The sequence below is a fragment of the Halichoerus grypus genome, chromosome 1, assembly GCF_964656455.1.
Source record: "Halichoerus grypus chromosome 1, mHalGry1.hap1.1, whole genome shotgun sequence".
NCBI classification, from domain to species: domain Eukaryota; kingdom Metazoa; phylum Chordata; class Mammalia; order Carnivora; family Phocidae; genus Halichoerus; species Halichoerus grypus.
Window position 1 is genome coordinate 45,115,244 of NC_135712.1, and position 23,930 is coordinate 45,139,173.

The 23,930-nt window shown below is 34.2% G+C and overlaps 2 protein-coding genes and 1 long non-coding RNA gene across 10 annotated transcripts in view; 1 reads left to right on the forward strand and 2 right to left on the reverse strand.

Annotated features, from left to right (window-relative positions):
- Positions 1 to 23,930, forward strand: part of EPHA6 (EPH receptor A6) — an 815,440-nt gene that overhangs the window by 701,069 nt on the left and 90,441 nt on the right. For all 8 annotated transcript variants that reach the window (XM_036070278.2, XM_036070279.2, XM_036070280.2 and 5 more), the window contains one exon: positions 9,812 to 10,021. In XM_036070278.2, coding sequence (XP_035926171.1) covers positions 9,812 to 10,021 — 210 coding nt within the window. The remainder of the gene's footprint in view (positions 1 to 9,811; positions 10,022 to 23,930) is intronic.
- Positions 12,265 to 21,733, reverse strand: LOC144380057 (uncharacterized). Its single transcript, XR_013443806.1, has 3 exons — positions 21,635 to 21,733; positions 15,145 to 15,196; positions 12,265 to 12,399 (listed from the first exon to the last, which is right to left on the reverse strand). It is a non-coding gene; the product is annotated as an uncharacterized LOC144380057 (long non-coding RNA).
- LOC118521619 (uncharacterized) overlaps positions 22,448 to 23,930 on the reverse strand; it is a 45,160-nt gene continuing 43,677 nt past the window's right edge. Inside the window, exon 5 of the mRNA XM_078061572.1 lies at positions 22,448 to 22,519. Within this exon, the coding sequence (XP_077917698.1) occupies positions 22,464 to 22,519 (56 nt within the window). The 3' untranslated portion in view covers positions 22,448 to 22,463. The remainder of the gene's footprint in view (positions 22,520 to 23,930) is intronic.

The following is a 23,930-nucleotide window of genomic DNA, read 5'->3' on the forward strand; positions in this document are numbered from 1 at the left end:
CACAAGAAACAACAGGTGTTGGCGAGGATGTGGAGAAAGGGGAACTCTCTTGCACTGTTGGTTGGAATGCAAACTGGTGCAGCCACTCTGGAAAACAGTGTGGATGTTTCTCAAAAAGTTAAAAATAGAACTACCCTATGATCCAGCAATCATGCTACTATTTGCCCAAAAAATACAAAAATACTAATTCAAAGGGATACATGCACCCCAATATTTACAGTAAATTATTGTAATTTACAATAGCCAAATTATGGAAGTAACACATGTATCCACTGATTGGTGAATGGATAAAGAACATGTGCTATGTTTACATAGTGGAATATTACTCAGCCATAAAAAAAAAGAATGAAATCTTACCATTGGCAACAACATGGATAATAAAAATTAATAAAATACTGGAAATGGCATTTTTTCTGTACTTGATACAAAACTCTTCTTGCTATTAATGAATAGTAGCAAGGGAGTGGTGAGATCTGCTCTGGGTATTAGCATAATAACATTTTTTCTGAAAAGCAATTGGGCAATCAATATCAAGAGTTTTAATAATGTTTATGTCTTTGATGTATAAATTCTTCTGGAATTTATCCTCATGCAAGGATGGATATATGTGGATGTTTACTGAAGTTTTATTAACAATAAAAAATTGAAAATAAACAAAACTGGTAATAAAGGAATATGGCACATTTATATATTAGAAACTATATTATCTTTATAAACAATATTTTATAGTCTTTAATAATATATGTTATTTTCATAATATATTATGAACAATATGAGATTAATTTTAATAACAGAAAAAATTAGACTATCAAATGATGGGTCTTAAATATGAATGAATTTTATCTCTTATTTATAGTTTTCTATCGTATTCCAAAATTTTCACAATGGATTCATATTACTTCCATAATCATAAAAATATGTTTTGTTGTTGTTTGTTATTTGTATTTGCTTTTATTTTGTTTTGCTTTGCTTTGGTTTGGTATAAGAGCTCAGTTAAAAGCAAGAGCAGTTGATGTGTTAGCAGTCAAACCCCGTTTTAGGAGACTCAATGCTTAAGCTCAGGTTAATAATTAGAATAAAATATACAGATAATGGATGATCCTCCCCCCTATGGAGCTGGATCTGAGGTAATAATTTAATAAATATTTGGTGACCCCTCAGAAGTCATCCTACCTGCATTCTAAGCCCAGCTCTCTCATTTACTTACCTTGGATGAATTGTATAACTTTACTGGGACTCAGTCTCTTCTCTGTTAAACTAGAATAGAGGAGATATTACCTAGATTAATGGCTCCTTGGCTTTTTTAAATCAGAGATTTATTTGAGAATTTGGTAAAAATTATGAATCTACTGCATATAAACATGCGCCACCATCAAAAAGAATAAAATCATTACATTTAGTAAAAGAAATGCAAGATTTATATACTAGAAACTACAAAATGTAGTTTGAAGTGATGCTGTACCAGTTTCTGAACCAGTATCAGGCTTAAGAAATTGGCAGCTTCAGCTTCCTGTGTCTTGGAACATTTATTCTTAGAACCATGCTCTGAGGAACCATAACCTATCCCACAGAGAAGTCTACTTGAAGAAGAGCCAAGGGCTCCCAGCTATAGTCTAATTTGAGCTCCCAGTCAATGGCCAGCCCAAACTTGACAGACTTATGAATGAGCCATCTTGGAAACGGGATCCAGGCCCAGCTGAGCTACCCCAGTTGATGACTCCTGAACAGACATGAACCATCAGAGCCAACCCCTAACCAACTTGCACGTTTGTGACCCAAATAGGTGATTGTTATTGTTTTAAGTTGCTCAGGTTGGGGGTTAATTTGTTATGCAGCAAGAGATAACTGGGACACTTCATAAATGTTGGATTGATTATATTGAGCTAAATAAAAGACTTACCTTAACCCCAAAAGATTTCAAGTAAAACATTTGTATTGGCTTTAAGGCCCGTTTGTGCTTGACAAATTTTGGACTTCCCCGAACTTGGATATGGATGTTTATCTGAAAATGGTTCTTCTTTTGGCAAACAAAAGTTTCATCTGCTGGCAAAAAATTAAATCCTTTCTGACAACTCAATAGCCTATATTGAGTCTGTGAAAAAAGGGATCAAGAAATGAGTTTAACAAGCATTTTCTACACATTTTCTTTCATTAACAATATTAACTGTTAAACATTTCAAGAAAATATATTGTGGAAAGTGACTTTTGCTATATTTAATCAATTTTTGCTGAGGAAGTGAAAATGCTATTTCAAACACAAATGGCTCTCTCACAGCATTTTATTTTCTCACAAGGAAAAAGCACAATTCTTGTCAAATGGAAGCATTGTTTCCTTGGCCTGCCTTTTCCCTTTGTGCTTTCTAGAATTCTAATTTGACTCCCCCATACAATAGAAATACATAGTCTAGAAATTGAGAAGTCACTGGATTACTCAGACTTGTGAAATATCTGGGATAAAATTCCATCTTTTTCCTCTTTTAAAAAAAAAAGGCTCTAAATTTCATCAGCAACACTACACTCAAATAGTCACTCAGATGAGTGAATATTCAGCCTACTAGTGGTCATAAGCAAAAAACCAAACTGGTCAGAATTACCAGGAATAGTTTTAAACCAGACTAATGAGAGTCAGTCAGAATACTGATTGAAAACCTGTTTTCACTAGAGTTTGGTCATTTCCTTTTTATCCCCCTGATCTGGTAATAGCACTGAAAATCTACTATGCTGGTTACTTCTGCTGGTAACAGAAGTGGTGGGGTAGATAATCATACTCTTACTCTATTTGTCTTAGCAAATTATTTTCAATAAAAATGCTTTGTGTAATGTGTATTTATTATAATTAAAAAAGAAAACTACATGCCAATGTCACTGATGAGCATAGATGCAAAAATCTTCAATAAAATATTAGCCAGCTGAATTCAACACTGCATTGAAAGGATCATACAGTGTGATCAGGTGGGATGCAAGAATGATTCAACAAAATGAAGGATACAAATCATATGATCATCTCAATAGATGCAGAAAAAACATTTGACAAAATTCAGTACCCATTTATGATAAAAACTCTCAACAAAGTGCATATAGAGGGGAACATACCTTAACATTATAAAGGCCATATGTGAGAAACCCACAGCAGACATCATACATAATGGTAAAAAACTAAAACCTTTTCCTCTAATATCAAAAACAAGACAAAGATGTCCATTCTTGCCACTCTTACTCAATGTAGCATCCTAGCTAGAGCATTTGGTCAAGAAAAAGAAATAAAAGGCACCTAAATCAGAAAAGAAGAAGTAAAATTGTCTCTATTTGCACATAACATGATATTATATATAGAAAGCTCTAAAGATTCCACCAACAACCTGTTAGAAATAAATAAATTCAGTAAAGTTGCAGGATACAAAATCAATATACAAAAATCAGTTGCATTTCTATACACTAACAACAAACTGTCAGAAAGAGAAATGAAGGAAACAATCCCATTTACAATTTTATTGAAGAGGAATAAAACACTTAGGAATAAATTTACCCAAAGAGGTGAAAGATCTGTACACTGAAAACTATAAAACACTGATAAAAGAAATTGAAAATGACACAAATAATGGAAAATTATTCTCTACTCATAGGTTGGAAGAAGTAAAATCATTAAAATGTCCATGCTATCCAAAGCAATCTACAGATTCAGTGCAATCCCTATCAAAATTCCAATAGTATTTTTCACAAAATTAGAACAAATAATCCTAAAATTTGTATGAAACCATTAAAGACCCCAAATAGCCAAAGTAATCTTGAAAAAAAGAACAAAGCTGGAAGCATAACATTTCCTAATTTCAAACTATATTACAAAGCTATAGTAACCAAAACAGTGTGGTACCAGCATAAAAACAGATACATAGATCAATGGAATAGAATTGAGAGCACAGAAATAATCCCCTGGGTGTATGGTCAATTAACTTATGACAAAAAGAGCCAAGAATATACAATGGGAAATGATAGTCTCTTCAATAAATGGTGCCAGAAAAACTGGACAGCCACATTCAAAAGAATAAAACTGAACCCCTATCTTATACCATACACAAAAGTTAACTCAAAATGGATTAAAGACTTGAACATAAGACCTGAAACCATAAAATTCCTAGAAGAAAACAGACTTGGTCATCAAGGAAATGCAAATCAATGAGATATTACCTCACACCTCTGAGGATGGCTTTTATCAAGAAGACAAGAATAAAAACATTGGCAAGGATGTGAAGAAAGAGGAATCCTTGTACACTGTTGGCAAGAATATAAATTGGTGCAGCAAATATGAAAAACAGTATGGAGGGTCCTCAAGAAATTAGAACTAGAACTATCATATGATCCAGCAATCCCACTTTTAGTATATATCCAAAGGAAATTAAACCATTATCTCAAAGAGATATCTGTACTTCCAAGTTCATTGCAGCATTATTCGTAACAGCCAAGATACGGAAATAACCTAAGTGTCTGTCAATGGATGAGTGAATTAAGAAAACCTGGAAAATATATAATGGAATATTAATCAGCCTTTAAATAAAAGGAAGTCCTGCCATTTACCACAACAAAGATAAACCTGGAGGACATTATGCTAAGCAAAATAAGTCAGACAGAGAAAGACAGATATTGCACGGTATCACTTATACATGGAAGGCAAAAAAGTGAACTCATAGAAACAGTACAAAAGTGGCTGCCAAGAGTGAGGGGAAGCAGGAGAAACAGAGGGGTTTGTAAAAGGATGCAAACATTCTGTTATAAGTTGAATAAGTGGTGACTATCATTGATAACACTGCATTGTAGAATTGATAATTGCTAAAAGAATAGAACTTAAATGTCCTTACCTAAAAAAAGGGGTGGGGGGATATATGTAACAAAATATATATATTGCATATAGCCAAAAAGTGGAAGTAACTCTAATGTTTATCAACTGATAGATGTATAAGTAAAATGAATAAATATTATACATCAGTAAAAATAATATAAAATACTGAATGAAACTTGACACATCATATTAAGTGAAAGAAGACAGTCACAAAAGAACATATACTTTATGGTTACATTTAAATGAAATAACCAAAATAGGCAAAACTATAGAAAGTTAATTAGTAGTTGCCTAGGGCTGGTAGGGGAAGTTGGGGGAATGGAGAATGACTGCCAGTGAGTATAAAGTTTCTTCTGGGAATGATGAAAAAGTTTTAAAGGTGACTTATGGCTATAATGGTTATATATATGGCTATATGGTTACACTAACTCTGTGAATACACTAAGAATGATAAATTTGTGTAGTTTAAAAGTGTAAATTGTATGGTATATTAATCATAACCTTAATAAACCTGTTAAAAAATAACTTGGAACAAAATATTAACAAATTCAAGCCAACATTATATAAAAGAATGACACCTACAACCAAGTGAGATTTACCCTGGTATGCAAGAACAGTTCAACTTTCAAAAGTGAATTAATGTCATCTATCACATCAAATGACTAAAAAAGAAAAATCACATGATCATGTAAAAAAGAAAAGGATATTTGACAAAATTGAACACCAATTTATGATAAAAACTTTCAGTAAACTAGAAATAGAAGGGAAGTTTTTAAACTTGATAAAGACTATATATACAAAAAGCCTGCAGCTATTATACTTAATGATGAGAAACTTAAAGGTGTCTCACCAAGATCAGGAACAAGGCAAAGATGTCACTTTCACTACTCCTTTTCACTATCATACTGGAAGTACTAGCTAATGCAATAAGACAAGAAAGAGGGAGAAAGTATACAGATTAGGAAGGAAAAAATAAAACTGTCCTTATTCACAGATAACATGGTATCCATGTAGAAAATCTGAAAGAATTGACCAAAACAATTAGACTAATAAGCAATTATATCAAGGTTGCCAAATACAAGGTTAATATACAAAAGTCAATAGCTTTCCCACATATCAGCAATGAACAAGTGGAATTTGAAATTAAAAACACAATACCGTTTATATTAGCACCCCCCAAAATGAAATACTTAGGTATAAATCTAACAAAATATGTACAAGATCTATATGAGGAAAACCTAAACTTTAATAAACAAAATTAAGAACTAAATAAAAGCAGACATATTCCATGTTCATAATTAAGGAAACTCAATATTATTAAAATGTCAGTTCTTTCCAACTTGATATATATTTTCAATGTAATCCCAATCAAAATTCCAGTAAATTATTTTGTGGATATCGACAAAATGATTCTAAAGTTTACATGTAGAGGCAAAAGACGTATAATGGCCAACACAGTATTGAAAAAGAACAGAGTTGGAGAACTGATACTACCCGACTTCAAGACGTAAACAGGAATCAAGACAGTGTGCTAAGGGTGAAAGAATAGACAAACAGGTCAGTGGAACAGAATAGAAAGTCTGTAATAAATGTAGTCAACTAGTCTTTGACAAAAGAGCAAAGGCAATACCATAGAGCAAAAATTGTCTTTTCAGCAAATGGTGTTGGGACAACTGGATATCCACATGCAAAAATTAAAAACAAAAAACAAAAAACTAGACACAGAACATTACACCCCTCACAAAAATTAAGTCAAAATGGATCACAGGCCTAAATGTAAAACACAAAATTATAAAACTCCTGAAGATAATATAGGAGAAAAACTTAGAAGACATGGGATATGGCAAAGATTTTTTAGATACAACTACAAAGATACAATCCAAGAAAAAAAACCTGATAAGCTGGACTTCATTAAAATTTAAGACTTCTGCTCTGCAAAAGACAATGTTGAGAAAATGAGAAGACAAGCCACAGACTGGGAGAAAATGTTTGCAAAAGACACCTCTGATAAAGGACTTACCTAAAATATACAAAGAACTCTTACAATTCAACAATAAGAAAACAAGGCAATTTAAAAATGGGCCAAAGACTTTAAAAGGCACTCCACAAAAAATATACGGATGGAAAATTAGCACATGAAAGGGTGCTTCATACTATATGTCATCAGGAAAATGCAAATTGAAGTAATGAGATACCACCTATTAGAATGGCCAAAATTAGTAACACTAAATGGTGGCAAGGATGTGAAGCAACAGGAACTCTCCTTCATTGCTGGTAGGAACGCGAAATGGTACAGCCACTTTGGAAGATAATTTGGGGGTTTCTTACAAAACTAAACATACCAGCTATTGCCCTCCCTGGTACTTAACAAAAGGAGTTGAAAACATATATCCACATAAAAGCCTGCAGCTATAAACATGCTATAAACATTTATAATTATTTATTTATAATTGCCAAAACATGGAAGCAACCAAGATGTCTTTCAGTGGGTGAATGGATAAATAAAACTGTTGTGCACGCAAAGGAATTTTATTCAGCACTAAAAGGAATGGAGCCATCAAGCCATGAAAAAACATGGAGGAAACTTAAATGCATATTATGAAGTGAAAGAAACTGAAAAGGCTACCTACTGTGGGATTCCACTATATAACATTCTGGTAAAGGCAAAACTATGAAGAAACTAAAAAGATCATTGGTAGCCAAGGTTTGGGGAGCTGGGGATGAATAGGTGAAGCACAGAGGATTTTTAAGACAGTGAAAATACTCTGTGTGGTATAAAATGGGTTTATGTCAGTAGAAATTTGTCCAAACCCATAGCATGTAGAATACCAAGAATATCGTTCCCTGGGGAGGGAATGATAATGGGGGAGGCCATGCATGTGTGGGGGCAGAGGATATATGGGAAATCTCTATACTTTCTTCTTAATTTTGCTATGAACCTAAAAGTGCTCTAAAAAAGTAATCTTAAAAAAAAAGAAAGAACTTGGTGCTTTGTGTCACTCTCAGAATAGATAGGAAATTAAATTTCAACCTGGAATTAAATAATGATTTCCTTTTATGATGTAGGAGTTTATGTTGCTCAATTGATTTTTCAGGAAAGTGAGAGGAGAATTTTCTGACTCATATTAAAATTATATGAACTACATGTAATTGTAGTACAACAAGGTTTTATTAAATAATAACTATTATTAAAATAAGTCAGGGGCTGTGCTTTGTGTTTTGTATGTGATATTCACTGCACCTCTGAGTTAGATTATTCTATTCTCATTGTACAGATAAGAAAACTGAGGCATTCCTTAGTTTTCAGATGGTCCAGTAACATTTCCTACCATGCAGAAATTCTGCATTGATGAGAACTGTGATACCAGGCAACTTCATTTCTAATAGGTAAAAGAGCCACCTCTTTAAATTTAGTGTAATCCTTTCTAGGCCAAAAGAATTTATGTTTTGAATTCTACTGAAAGGCTTTGAGAGTCCTAATAGAGGAGAGGTAGGTAGGGTACATGATAGAAGAGGCAGATTTCATCTCATAGTGCCCTGTCTAGGAAGATGAATTGGAAACATAAAGAGCTAATAACACCAAAGATTTTCTTTGCTAGGTTATCTTTTATACATTAATTATACAGAAGAGCCTGCTTAAATGGATACTCTTGCTATAGAATGTTTCTTTTAAGAGAGGGTTCTTTTCCTTACTCTGCACTTGAGTTGGGAGATATTATCAGAGAGTTATCAGGAAGATAAGTTGATATAAAGACAAAGTTTATTTCATTTGTAGTAGAAGCTTCTTCATTTAACTGACCAGTGAATCATCGTTGTATAGGATACTGCGTCACTGCGATACAGTCAGATCACCCCCGCATTTAACCCATGCTGTAGTTTTAAATCAGCTATCCATGAAAACTGCTATAACTTTGCAAATTTTAAGATAACTCTTATTTATGCATCTACCACATTGTATAAGGTAATATAGCTCAATAGTCTTTTGCTAGATATTCATTTTAATAACATTCATAAATAAATGTTACCTAGCGTATAAAACCAACTCAAGAATCTTTCATGTTTCTCTATAACTCCTTTGGAGACAGCTATCCCCAAATAACTATGTAGAGCAATATGCATTATTTTTCAAATTTAAAATATTTTTATTTTATTTTTCCCTAATTTTTAGGTACTGTTTGTCTGGTCTTATTGGTGCACACATCTTGCATGGATGACAACTGAATTTTTTCCTTTAAAAAATGTTATTTTTAGATCAAGATGAGAAGAATAAGCAATCAAGGGATTGAGCTGCGTACCAGTGCCGTGCCTGGCTTGTTATTCATATGATTTCATTTAATCTTTCCAACTGGGAGCTAAAATAGTCCTGTTTTCAGTCAGTTGCCAACAACTTCCTTTCTATTTGCTCTAAATATAATGAAAGAATGGGAAAATCTAGTTATTTTCTGTTTGCGTGTATTTTTTTCTCTCTTTCTTATAGCTTCCCTAAACTTGTTTCTGTTTATGCAAACAAGTCCTCTTTTTCCTGAGTAATCGTTTTTCACCTTTCAAGTTATTACACAGCTTTTGTCCGATCCTAGCTTTTGCTGTCCTTCTGTCCACGTGCACAGCTGGTGCATCAGTCACAATTATGGAAAGTGAATTCTGTTCTCTTGGTAGTCATTGCTGCTACCTAATTTGACGCAGGTCCCTCTTGTTACTTAAAGTTTTTGAAATCAGTCTTTCTGGAAGTTCATTTGGTTGGTTCTCTTCTATCCTTTGTTTGTTCTCCTTCATCACTTCCAGCTAGATTTTCCTTTCCTTTCAATGTCAAACAAATTCTTACACTTCATGGTCAGCAAATTTGATGCCTGTATTCATTGGATCCAGTAAAATAAATTCCAAGGTTTTCCTTAATGCTACACACACACACGTGCATGCCCGCACGCACACATGCTACATTAAAATAAATCAATGTGAACAATTGTGATTCTCTTTCAGAAACATGATGGCCATTTCACTGTCATCCAGTTGGTCGGTATGCTCCGAGGCATTGCGTCAGGAATGAAGTATCTTTCTGATATGGGTTACGTTCATCGTGATCTAGCAGCTAGGAATATATTGGTCAACAGCAACTTAGTATGCAAAGTTTCTGATTTTGGTCTCTCCCGGGTGCTGGAAGATGATCCAGAAGCTGCTTATACAACAACTGTAAGTTTACATGTCCTTTTCCAATATAGATTGTTTACTTGTATTGTTTTTAATATTATAAGAATAATTCTGTTTTTGTTTTCCTAATTTTCTGCTCACACTTGTCATTTTCCAAATTTAACATCATCATTTATTTGAGAAGTATTTGCTTTATCTGAGTGCCTGGTCAAAAAAACAAAACAACAACAAAAACCTTCATATATTTGACTGTTTTCTTTCTTCCATTGTACTGAGACTTTCATATCATGCTTGAGGTCCAAGTCTTGATTGCCCTCACAACAAATCTGCCTTTGCCTGAGGTATTCTTGATGCTTAATAATTATCTCTTTTAAGTGGAGTTCTGTATAGGCCAATGGTGAGTCAATTAAGTCAGTGCTAGTGAGAACCAATGGTTATGAAATGACTTTTTTTTTTTCCTCACAGCAAATGTTATGGAATGACCTGATCATACTTGCAAATGAACAAGATAGGTTTCTCTGGAGATATATAAGTACACTCTAAACTTTTTTTCTGAATGACACTTGGGGAGAATGTGAGCAGGAGTCTTTCTTCAGCTATCTAAAAGCTAATAATTTGTAAAACTACACAATATTCTGTTATTTTTCCAACAAAACCTTCACCATTGACTCATTTGACAGTCACCTTCAATGAAAAGTAAATCAGTAAAATTATTCAAGAGGAGAGGTTTTTATCCTCTCCTCTTTCTCTAACCTTACACATTATTGTAGAAGAGGCAAATCCATTATTTAGTTCCCTTTTATTTCATTTTCTATTAGGTTGTTTCGAAACTTCACTGTATTCAATTACTCCAAAAGAGATGCAAGTTTAATATTATGAATGAAACATATTATGTCCTTACTATATTTGCACTGAGGAAATGCTCTATATTACTTTATTGATGATATTTTCACTAATTTTTTCCAACAAAGAAATATAGTGCTAAGGAAAATCAATTAATCTCTGAGAGCCTGACATATAAGGTAGCAGTATCTATTGATCTTTTAATTTGACCAAAAACCTTCATAAAAATAAAAGTCTATCATGCCTGAAAATAGTATTTATATATATATATATATAATAATAGGAAAAGCAGTATTTCCAACTCCACAATAAGATATCATCTCACACTTGTCAGAATGGCTAAAATCAGAAACACAAGAAACAACAGGTGTTGGCGAAGATGTAGAGAAAAAGAAACCCTTGTGCACTGTTGGTGGGAATGCAAATTGGTGTAGCCACTTAAAAATAGAAATACCACATGATCCAGTAATTCCACTACTGGGTATTTACCCAAAGAATATGAAAACACTAATTCGAAAAGATATATGCACCCTTGTGTTTATTGTAGCCTTAATTAAAATAACCAAGAAGTAACTCAAGTGTCCAATGGTAGATGAATGGATAAAAAAGGTGTGGTATAAACATACAATGAAATATTACTCAGCCATAAAAAATAATGAAATCTTGCCATTTGCAACAACATGCAATATTCTTCAAAATTTGGGTTACCTGCCAGTTTTATTAGTATCTTAAATTTATTTATGAGCTTCCCATTTTAAAAAGCAGTTAAAATATTATTTAATAGGAATTTCAAGTATATCATCTACACAAAGAGTGTAGTAGTTATTTCCTATTTTATGCTTTATTTCATATTATTTTATTCTTTTAGTAGACCATATTTGTTGGAATTTTTATAAATATTATGTTGCATATAATTTATATAATAATTTTAAACACTATTCTCCAAGGTTGGAAATAATATGCATAATAGAAAAATCTTATCTACATTGTTCTGTAACTTGAAAAGTTGCTTCAAGTTATACATTTATAAAAAGAAAAAAGAAAAGAAAAGAAGGCCTTGAAAAAAATGAAAAAAAATTATACATTTGCATTTATCTGATGATGAGTGATGCTAAGCATCTTTTCATGTGTCTGTTGGCCATTTGTCTTCTTTGGAAAAATGTCTGTTCATGTCTTCTGCCCATTATTTGTTTTTTTTTGGTGTTGAGTCATTTAGTTCTTTACGTTTTGGAAATTAACCCCGTATCAGATATGTCATTTGCAAATATCTTCTCCCATTCAGTAGGTTGTCTTTTTGTTTGCTGATTATTTCCTTTACTGTGCAAAAGCTTTTTATTTTGATATAGCTCAGATAGTTTAATTTTACTTTTGTTTCCCTTGCCTTGGGAGACATATCTAGAAAAATGTTGCTACTGCCAATGCCAAAGAATTATTACCTGTGATCTCTTCTAGGATTTTTATGGTTTCAGGTCTCACATTTAAGTCTTTCATCCATTTTGAGTTTATTTTGTGTAAGGTATAAGAAAGTGATCCAGTTTCACTCTTTTGCATGTAGCTGTCCAATTTTCCCAACACCACTGTTGAAGAGACTGTAATTAAGAACTTTTTAAAAAATACATCAGAAATACTTAACTGTTCAAAGGCTCCCAGGGTACAAAACATCATACTTGACTTAATAATGAATATGACCATTTAATATTTGAAACAGCAATACTCTTACCTTCAAAGAGCTATTCTTTTACAGGGCGGATTCATGCTTTCTAGCTATTCAACACATTAAATATTGACATACAGCCCTGAAAAAGAAATATGGAAGTACCAAAAAGCAGAGGTCTGGAGAAGACTTAACAAAAAGTTAAAATTTGGACCAAATATTTAAAAATTTCATTAGATAGACTGTTGGGGAATTTAGATAGAGGAAAGAGAAAAAGGAAAAAGATATGGAAATTTGGGGAAGTGAATGGACATGTTGATGGAAATGTGGACAGTTTGGAATGGTGGGGGAGGAGCAGTGGACAACCCAGGTTTCTAAGGAATAATTGCAAAGTTAGTTGGGTGGCACTTCAAGAAATTTGAAGGTTTTCTATGGCAATTAAGAGACAGACATTGATTTATTTAAATGGGGAATGACCAAACACATGCATGTCTTAGAAGATATTATTGACAACAGTGTGAAGGAGGGAAGGATTGAAGGACAGGAGGAATGGTTATAGGAAGCCAGTTAAGGTATTATTGTTATAGACCAGAAAGGCCATATGGCTTTAATTAGGACAGTGGCAATTGGAATAAAGAGGAAGGTAGAGAATTGAAAAATATATATAAATATACAATTTACAAGACTCTGACTAATTCGATATGAATTATAAGAAGGAAGAAGGATTTAAAGATGGCACCAGTATTTTTAGATTGAACAATTAGTTGAATGAGATGCTACTAATCAATTCAGAGGATCTTTTTCTTTTTCTTTTTAAAGTGTTATCTATATATAACTTTCTTAGAATATATCTTTTATCTTAAATGATTTTGATTTTTTCTCTTACTGTGTAAATATAATTGTTACTTCCTCATTATTTATAAATGTTTTTATAATCTGCATCAGGAAGGGTTTGGAGGAAAGGGAACCTTGTGAAGGGTTTTAAAAGCAGGAAGACATCATGGATAAAGATCTTTTTGTAGTCTTTAAGAAAATAATTCTTAGAGTAAAAGCACACTACATGGAAACTATCCCTTCCTAATCAAAATAGGAGCAGAATAAATACACATTTTCCAGTAAGATGACTTTGCCAATTTATTTATTTATTTTTAAAGATTTTATTTATTTATTTGACAGAGAGAGACACAGCGAGAGAGGGAACACAAGCAGGGGGAGTGGGAAAGGGAGAAGCAGGCTTCCTGCTGAGCAGGGAGCCTGATGTGGGACTCGATCCCAGGACCCTGGGACCATGACCTGAGCTGAAGGCAGACGCTTAACGACTGAGCCACCCAGGCGCCCCTGACTTTGCCAATTTAGAGAGCCATATATCACAGCAAAGAGCAGTAAGAACTGGTAAAAAAAAAAAAAAAAAAAAAAAAAAAAAGCTGGAAAGCTAGAGTGACCATTGTCACCCAGTGTTGACTGTAGCACTGAACTGATCAGTACAGGGCAGATGAGCAGAATGGCCATTGGAGCCAAAATGACCAGACCAGAAAGATATGTGACAAGAGAGATTTTTTTGCCAACAATTAGTAAAGTCCTTTAGTGCCTTATTTGGAAGATATATACATGTAATATGTAAGAACATATATTTTTTTTTAAGATTTTATTTATTTATTTGACAGAGAGAGACACAGCAAGAGAGAGAACACAAGCAGGGGGAGAGGGAGAGGGAGAAGCAGGCTTCCCGCCGAGCAGGGAGCCCGATGCGGGGCTTGATCCCAGGACCCTGGGATCATGACCTGAGCCGAAGGCAGAGGCTTAATGACTGAGCCACCCAGGCTCCCCAAGAACATATTATTTACATTATAAAATACACTAAAGTAAATAGAAGAATGAGATTTATGACAAATATAAGTAGAAATTCTAGTATGTCTTCCTACAACTTACGAGTGTTTTACATGTTCTGTTTCAGATCTAAGACCTATTCATTCAGCATGTACTCAATAGAGTTTATTATGGAGTTACCATATTTAAGGTCCATATCAGTTTCCTTGGAGAGCCAATAACAAAAAATAAAGGGATTCTTGAGAATGGATAAATGACCACACAGAGAGAGGTCCAAGAGCAACCAAATACAGTAAAACATGATAAAACCACTAGGTGTGTGGACAGCACAAGTGGGCAATGCAGCATGAAAAGCAACACTAATATAGCAGATTTTTATGGTAAGCCCTGTACTAAAATACATCAAGCCTTTGCAAAGGGACCTTAAGAACTAGTAACAGCATGAAAACCAAGAAATGTACATGGAGGCTAAAGACAGAAGGACAAAAATGCACAAAAGTAGGATCTAGACAAGGACTGAATTCTTGCTTTTACATGCCAATTCTACAAATAGCTTATCAGGCATTTAGTGAGGGAAGATTGGTGAATGATTATGAACTACACCTAACAATGCATACACAATTACTGATATATGGCTAACTTAATCGTACAGTATTTACTGAGTTTGAATTGTTCTCATTTGATTACATGGTCTTCTGTCTGTTTATAATTTAGGTGCTGAGAAATCTCTTCCTTTTCTGAATCTTGATGCACATTCACATGGACAACCGTTTTATATCCAGTTCCAGGGGAGGGACTCTCTCTCATTTGAATATTGCTAAGCAACCAGTCTTAAACTTACCTTGAAAATGTTAAGACTCTGCTCTCAATTATGGAAATGAGGTCCTATTTACCTAAAAAGAACATTAAAAGTTATATTATGGCTCACACTGATCTGTTTTAGGTATAGGTTTTATTTTAAATATCATGGCAGACACTGTATGGATTTTTTTAAATTATAATGAGTAACTCCTTTTCTTATATTTTAAAGATCAGAATAAAATGGAAGAATTATTTTATCACAATATCTGCTAAAAACTCTAAGATTCTTTCACTCTTTCAGTTGTGTTCATTTTATGTTTGTTATCCAAGGCAAATTTTGCTTTTTTCTTTGACAGCAACAATTCCATATAAGTACTTTCTTAGTGGAAATACGGAGACTCATAATTGACAACACATAATCTGCATAATTACAATTCTGTTAACATCTTAATTCTATTTTCTTTGCATTCGTAAGACCTCTTCCAAGCTCCAACTCTTAACTTCCCTTATTTTATGTAAGATATGAGAAAAGTCAAATCTCTTATCGATCTAGAAATTCATGGTCTATACCCAACGTGGAGCTAAGTGTGGCAAATAATGGAGCAGCATGAGGGGGACTTACTGTGTATTCCAAAGTTTGGGGAAATCTAAATAGCCTTCCTCCTTTACCTAATTCAAATGCTTACAAATTGGCTTGACTTTCTGAAGTGAATTTTTAAATCTTAAGGCATGTCTAGCTTTAAGAATAAATATTTTTGATAAAGGTGAGATAAAAATCATTTTAGATCATTCACTATTCTGCCTTTAAGTGCTTTAATATGAGTAATTAAGATTTGCCTGGAGATCATGCTTAACCTGTTAATAAAACATAGAGTTTTTACTCATTTTTGTATATTTTAAATAAAAGAGTTACTGTAAAAAGTTATGCAGTAAAAAATATTTTAAATGCTTTTACTTAAAAGCATATAATATCTGATGCACTGACTAAAAGAACTTGTATGGAGACTGTTTCTAATTTCTTAGATTTTGAAAAATAAAACTTTATCTTTAGAAATCCTACTACTCTGTCAAGTCATGGATAGTAGAGGTGACATTGTGCTAAGATACAGCATTTGGTAAAATGTATCTTATTCAAAGTCTACCCTAGATGAACTAGGGCCAGGCTAAAGAATGATTTTTATTTCAGTTGTTCTCCAGATCTAGCCAAGCTAAAAATGGAGGGGGTATGACTGCTTCAGGCACAAAGGCAGACCCTTAGGTAGAAGATTGTGAAGCCTACTAGCCCCCAAGAAAGCGACATATAAGGACAGTCTCCTGCACAGAATTCACTGAAAAATTAAAGTAAAGGAAATGGCAATTTCTTCTAGGCAAATGTAAATTCAGTAGCCTGAGTATAAAGGAAAAAAGTAAGAAAAATAGCAATGTTATCAGAATGCTGTAACATGAAGATTTAAATAACTTTTTTTTTCAATAAAAAGATGACGAACGAATAAACCTTGGAAGAATGAAAAATGATAAAATCCTGGTGAGAAGAACCAAATTCATCACTAAGAAAGGAATTATGCCATTTGGGAAAAACAACTAAATGACTCTTGACAAAAAAATAGTTCTCACTTGGCAGACACTATGATAGCAGTCAATCAAAATCAGTCTAATACAGAGACCATTACAATTAGCTGAAGAGGAAGAAATCAATATGCCAATATTACGTTTCCTAATTTCAAAGGAGAAAACGTGCCCTTGAGCCAGCAATGCGTGTTTGTGACGGACTAACTCATGAGAAGAAAACCTTTCAGTTTTAATTTACCTTTGTCAATATAAGCTTTTTGTGAAGGAAATTCTAATGATCTAATGTGTAGAAGCTATATTCTCAGAAATGAGCGTCTCTACACTTTGAGCGCAAATGCCAGAAAGCACATCCCCAACAGTGGGGACAAAAGGGCAACAAAGCTTTATACTAAACCAAAGAGAACATGTGTTAATGCAAAGCAAGAGTCTTCTTCAATAACTGTTCAAGAGGTGAATGCCACACACACCAGCTTGGATCACAGGCTGAGAGACCCAAAATCTGAATGATAGGTGTCTGCAGTGGTGGTATCGGAAGGACACAAATTTTTTTGAAATGTACTGCTTGGGTGAATTGACAATGGCAGATCTTGAGCATAATATGGAAATGGGAATCAACAATACCAGAGGAAATTAATATTTAAAGAATCATTTCCTGAAAAAGCCTCATCTCTGAAGCTTAGGAAACAACAGTTTGTGATCATTACAGAGCTCTTTGTAGTAAAACAAATGAAAAAGATTTGAAGATTATCGGACACAGAGGAGAAAAGTGCTGAACAAACAGATAGCTCTATCAGAAATCTGGAAGACAGAGAGGACCATCTAGCTAAGTAATGCATCCCATTAAGAAGCCAAGCCATGCTTTGGGAAAATCTTCATTTGCCATTTGTGCAAAGCATCTACAAAAACAAGTGCTCTGTTGTTCCAATATGCATTTTAAAGAAAAGACCCTGAGGATTTAGACCTGGAAAGGCATTATTGAAGATAAGAGACCACTGAAAAACTTTCTACTTAGCACTCAAGGGTTGGTGTGTGACTTTCAAGTAACTTGTTTTGTTTTGTTAAAGTAATGAATTCCTTTAGATTTGTGTAAAACCCTGGAGGACAGGAGAGTTACCGTTTACATTTTTCAAAGGCTTTCCAGCACCTAAAATAATATGCTATTTAATGGCTGCTTCATTAATTGCTGATAATTAAAACAGTAAGAAAAGGGTAGAAAGTGACTGACACTCTAAGAACATTTTTTTCAGTAAAATTACATTTATTTCTTCTCTGATATCACTGTTAATCACAACCCATCAAATAAGTGAACCTAAAATAATCCTTAATGCATCAGAAAGAGATGAAAAAATTGCAGGAGAAAGCAACAAATGTAACAAACATTGAAGCACTTACAACAAAGAGTCACAGAGGGGAAAATACTGTTTTTTAAGTCTCTGAACACATCCCATGGAAAGCTTTGCGCACAAAAGGATGCCTACAGCATAGATAAGATACGAGACAAATGGTTCATAAAATCACATAATACATAAAATTTTAATACCTACAAACATTTGAAATATATCCAGTCCTTCTAACCTAAATGCTAATCAATGACGAATAATCAAATGCCAGTCACAGTTCTCAAAGTATTCAACATTCACCTGGTGATTAACCAAGAACCACAGGAAATACCAGGTGCTGTTTGTTGTTGTGTTAGCAACATCCAACACTGTCTAATTCAGAGTTAGTCTCCCTGCTCTCAGTGATTTTAGAACAAACCCAGACTAAATGGATTTACTGAGAAAGATCAATCAGCAGATGTTCAGCAAGCAGAAAGTACAGTGCTCACTGGCCCATCTTGTGCAGAAAAAAGACAAAGTAAGACAGTGAACACAAAGCTGCTGACTTTAAACCTAGAGTTTCAAAGATACCACCTGAAGAAATAAAGTCATTACTAATGCTTAATTGCGAGTTTCATCTCTGATGTTGAAAGAATGCTTTTTTTGTTGTTGACAATAAAAACTAGAAAGACATTACAAATGCTGGATAAATCACATGAAAGCTCTGTGGAAAAGCTTACTTATTCCCAGGGTAAAAAGCTTCACATCAATGGCAAATAAATTGAAAAAGGTTATCAGTTATTTATACTGTTTCTAGTCGACCCTGTTAGCTGCCTACTCAACCTCTCTTGTCATCTCTTCCTTGCTAATAAAATCTTTAAATTGGGATGTTTGTAATGAGCTCAGGTCTAAGAAATAAATCATGATTTATATAAGCCAGTTATATTTATACCATTTTCCTTTGACACTTAAATTTTACACTTTGGTCACTTAAAGGGACAGGAAAGTGAGAATGACAACTTCTGGAAAAATTCCCGGTTGAGCTCTACCAGAAACAATATTGAAGAAGGAGCTGTGTAGTACTGGCCCTTGCTTTTCTTTATTGCCTTGAATATAGTGCTTAGAGCTGTGACAGCCATCTTTCAGACGTGAAGCAACAAGCCTCAGGCGACAACCCCAAAGCTGAGGATGGCCAAGAAGGAAAATCAAAAGAACCTAGTTCATGATGTGGGGATATCGGACAGTAGCGGGGCATTTGACCACAAAGAGCCTGGTTCTCCGATGAAATTGTTGCACTTCTATGTCAATACAACCATTTGTGGTATTCAAGTGGAAACGACTTACTCCAGTTATTTGCTTATAATTTAATTAAATGCCTTATTTGCTTGAGTTACTGAGAATTGGGCATTCTATAACTCTATGACTTGTAATCCAAAGACATTCTGATGCAGTAATCAATAGATAGAAAACCTCCATATTAATAGAGAACATAAATAGAAAAATGACAAAATGAACGTTTAAGTAAAATATCACTTCAGTCATACAAACTGAATAGACTAAGCAGACTGTAAATATACGATTCATTTGAAGATGCCATTATTATAATTTATTCATTTAACATATATTTCTTAATATTATTAGATAACAAGTTGGATAATGGAGCTAAAAGTGCTTCGGATCTGGGAAGAGAACAGACATTAAGTATTCATGCTATTGAATGTATAGTTAAAATCTGATATTTATACAGCACATGTGTACTGAGTACTATGTGCCAGATACTGTTCTGGGCATTGGAAATATTCCAATAAACAAGCTTTTCTCATGGAGTTTACAGTCTTGAGCATGGTGGAAACAAAAATAATGAAGTTGTTTTTTAAAAAGGGAATCTCATTTCAGATAGTGATAAATATTAGATATATATTTTTTATATTTTTATATTTTTTTTTTCAATAAAAGTGAGTAGCTACCTTGGAAGGCATGTTCAGGAAATACCTCTTTAATGAGGTGCTATTTGAAATGAGACCTGAAAATTATAAGGGTATGAGCCAAGGGAAGATCTTTAGCCAAATGTTCTCAGATGAAAACAAATACAGATCCTAAGGTGGGGACAAGCTTGGCATATTTTAGGACTAGGAATAAGGTCAGAATGGTTGACACATTGAGAGATAAGTAGGAAATAAGGACAGAGGGGCCAGATCCTACAGAAACTCAAAAGTCATGAAAAGAAGTAGACATTTATTCTAACTACAAAGGGAACCCACTGGAAGATTCTAAGCAGGTGATAACATAACAGAATCTGCATTTTTAAGAGCTCACTCTGGCTATATTTGAGAATGAATTAATTGTAGAGGGTCAAGGGGAGAGAGAGCAAGGAGACTCATTTACACCACCCTAGACAGGAAATAATGGTAGCATGATATAAACTGGCAATAGAAAAAATGAAGAGTGGTGGGGAGACTTGGGACATGTTGGGTCAATAGCTTTGCCTAGATGTGTGTGTGTGTGTTTTAAACAGATAAGGAAATTGAGGCCCAAAGAAATGAAGTGGTACAGGGCGCCTGGGTGGCTCAGTTGGTTAAGCAACTGCCTTCAGCTCAGGTCATGATCCTGGAGTCCCCGGATCGAGTCCCTGGATCGAGTCCCTGGATCGAGTCCCGCATCGGGCTCCCTGCTCGGCAGGGAGTCTGCTTCGCCCTCTGACCTATCCCCTCTCATGTGTTCTCTCTCACTCATTCTCTCTCTCAAATAAATAAATAAAATCTTAAAAAAAAAAAAAAGAAATGAAGTGGTACACAAGTCACATGGCTCTTACATTGGAAATGAGGTCAATTAACCATTGCTATTAAGGGAAAGTGTCTGTCCCACAATTGAATCTTCCTCCTCCTCCTCTTCCAATACTTCCCACTGCAAATTCTCTTCTATCATTTGCAAACTCCCCTCTATCTCTCGCTTCTGAGACCCATGCCCATGCCGAAGGCAGTGGATAGTAGTAATTGAAAGTCTTTGAAGATAGAAATAAAGAGATTGATCTCTTAGTCTTTGGTGATCCATCTTTTGCTTATTGAACTTTTAAAATTATTCTACAATGAATATTTTAGTTTTATGATAAAAGGAAAAATATATGTGTTATAAAAATAGAGAAATAGCTCCTGGCAGAGTTCCAAGACATCTTTCTGACCAGTGTATTTAAACTTTCTCCTTGGTATTAGTCAGTGACTAAACAACGTGTTTGTGTAAGTGTTTGAATGTAGCTTCCCCAATCAAAAAGGTGGCTGAAGGTCATTTCACTGCACTACATTTATTTTTAAATGAAAGATAAGATTAAGGAAATAAAAATTATGATTACTGATTTTTAAAATGGAATTCTGGGCAATATTCCAAGAAACCTCAGATTCTGCCTTAGGATTTCAGATTCAATACCTCTCTCTCATTGTTACCCCAGAGTCTACCATTAAGACCCACAGTCATCAACTTTTCCGAGCCTATAAACAATCACTAAGAGATCAAAAGCTAGAGAGAGCACTAAAGAATCTTGGAGTCTGCTTTCAAAAGACATAAAATTTACTTTTAAACATTACAAAAATGTGTCAGTACCCTTGTTAAGAAATAAATACCTTTTCTCCCATTCATTCATTTTCTTACCTGGCTATCCCTTACTTGGTTTATGCTAGGTTACTTGCAAATCAGGTTTTCATAGGACAAACATTTGCTGCCATGGCTCATTACAGGAAACCAAAAGAGGGCCACTGAAAAGGTGGCTGTAAAGAGTTTTCCCCAAACTCTTCCTTGGGCTTCTCTCTGCAAAGAATAGCTCTGAATGCATCCACGGTCCATCAGTATTTTCAAATATTCAGATCATGACTTGTTCAAATTAACAAACACAGAAAGTTTCACTGTACCTAGTTTTGCCTTTTTAAACTTGCAATAAGAACAGGGTGTTATTATATGAAGCATGCACATTATTCAGTTGTTTAACCATGCTCTTAATCAGTGTATAATATGTGTCACAAATAGGCAGCTGCTAGATGAATTATACATAAAGATAATGTTTTCTAGATTACTCTTGCCTGTATATGTTGCATAATTTAGGTCCCAACACATTCTGGTCCTTAATTCTCTTTTTATAGAAACTGAATCATTACCTTGTTCTTTTTAGTGATTCAAAAGTTGTTGTTTTTTTTTTATATATATGCTATACAAGTAAAATCTTTTTAAGGAAAGGCATTTTTAATGTAAGTGTTTATACCATTTATTTCTTATAAAAGCTGAGATTTCTTCTTTTTCTTTAGAAAAGTTTTCTGACGTCGTTCTTAAGTTGCAAATACATTTGCTTTTAAAGATAATTGCTACTTAAAGAAAGACACAGATTCAATAGAACTACATTGTACTTTAATATAAAGTACTAACTAACCAAGTCAAGGGGTGAGCTATGTACTCTCATCTTCATGCCACCCTCCATGGAGTTTCATAATCAAGGCATTTCAATATCCCAATGTGTATATGGAATCATTAAGTATGGAGAAAACACTATAGATATAATATGGGTAGAAAAACAGTGGATTATAAACTTGGGGCTATAATTTTAATCTCAGTTTGGCGATAATTCAGTGAATAAACAGGGATCATTAATTTAAAATCCTTTTGCCTCAATTTCCACGTCTTGAATAGAATTAATAAAGCTGTCCACTCTCCACTTTACAGAAATGTTGTTAACAACCAACAAGGCAATAAACTAAGCTAAAATGCGGCACCTGGGTGGCTCAGTCAGTTAAGCATCTGCCTTCCACTCAGGTCATGGTCTGGAGATCCTGGGATCAGGCTACCTGTTCAGCAGGGAGTCTGCTTCTCCCTCTCCCTCTGCTCCTCCCCCCACTCACCCCATTCATGCTCATTCTCTCTCCCACATAGGTAAGTAAGATCTTAAAATAAATAAATAAGCAAAAATTTAAAAAAAAATAAATAATTAAGCTAAAGTATGGATCAAAGCCTCTTTGGGGATTAACAGCATCAAATTCACCTAAGGCACTTATTTAAAATGCAGATTCCCAGTTTCCAGCCTCAGAGATTCATTTTCATTCAGTAGGTCTGGGGGAGGAGTAGCAAGGTATGATTTGCAAATCTGGATTTTTAATAAACACCCAGATAATTGTGAAACAAGTTATTCAAAGGCTCCATCTTGAGTAAGTGCTCTAATACAATCTAGACACATATCCAGTTATTTCTTCCACCAGCTCACTGAAGTCGCGGGCAGGTAAAAGATCTGTCAGCACAGTGGGAAAAGGGTTGGGGGGGGAGGGAAGAGGTGTGGGAGATGCGAAGCTAGAGTTGTTGTGATTCCACTAATAAGAGAACATACCGTACAACAAAAATTGATAGCTTCTCTGACATTATTCTTTTGAATATGTATCCCGTTTAGAACAAGTATTTTATTTAGTTTCTCATAGAAGATAGCTTCCAGTGTGAAACATGCTTAATACTAAAAAGTGAAATTGTTAGCTCTGGTGTTAATTTTTCTTTCTGATGTTAAGTTGGTTTTGATGGATTCAGTATTCTCCACTCTTGGCTACCTTGTTGCAAGTTCTTCTCTTTAAGCTATCTGTGAGGATCATTTCTCTCCAGTATTGGCTGATGTAGAAATGTATGCCCCTCTTTGGGCATTTAATGAAGACCTGTAACATTTTGTGAACATACTTTAAACTATGATAGATAGTAACTTGTGGCCAAAAGATGAACAATTTTTTTTCAGATAGCAAAGTCATTTGGTTGCACCAGCTGCTGAATTTTATCTCAGTCTTAATTGTGCATTTTTCAAATTATTCCATTGATTGTTTAATATATTTAAAGTTGATGGGGTTTGAAGTTACTTGGAAATTGTTAGGTTTTACTTGAACTCCAGTATACCTTATGGGAAATAGAAGAAACTGCTGGAATTGCAGTT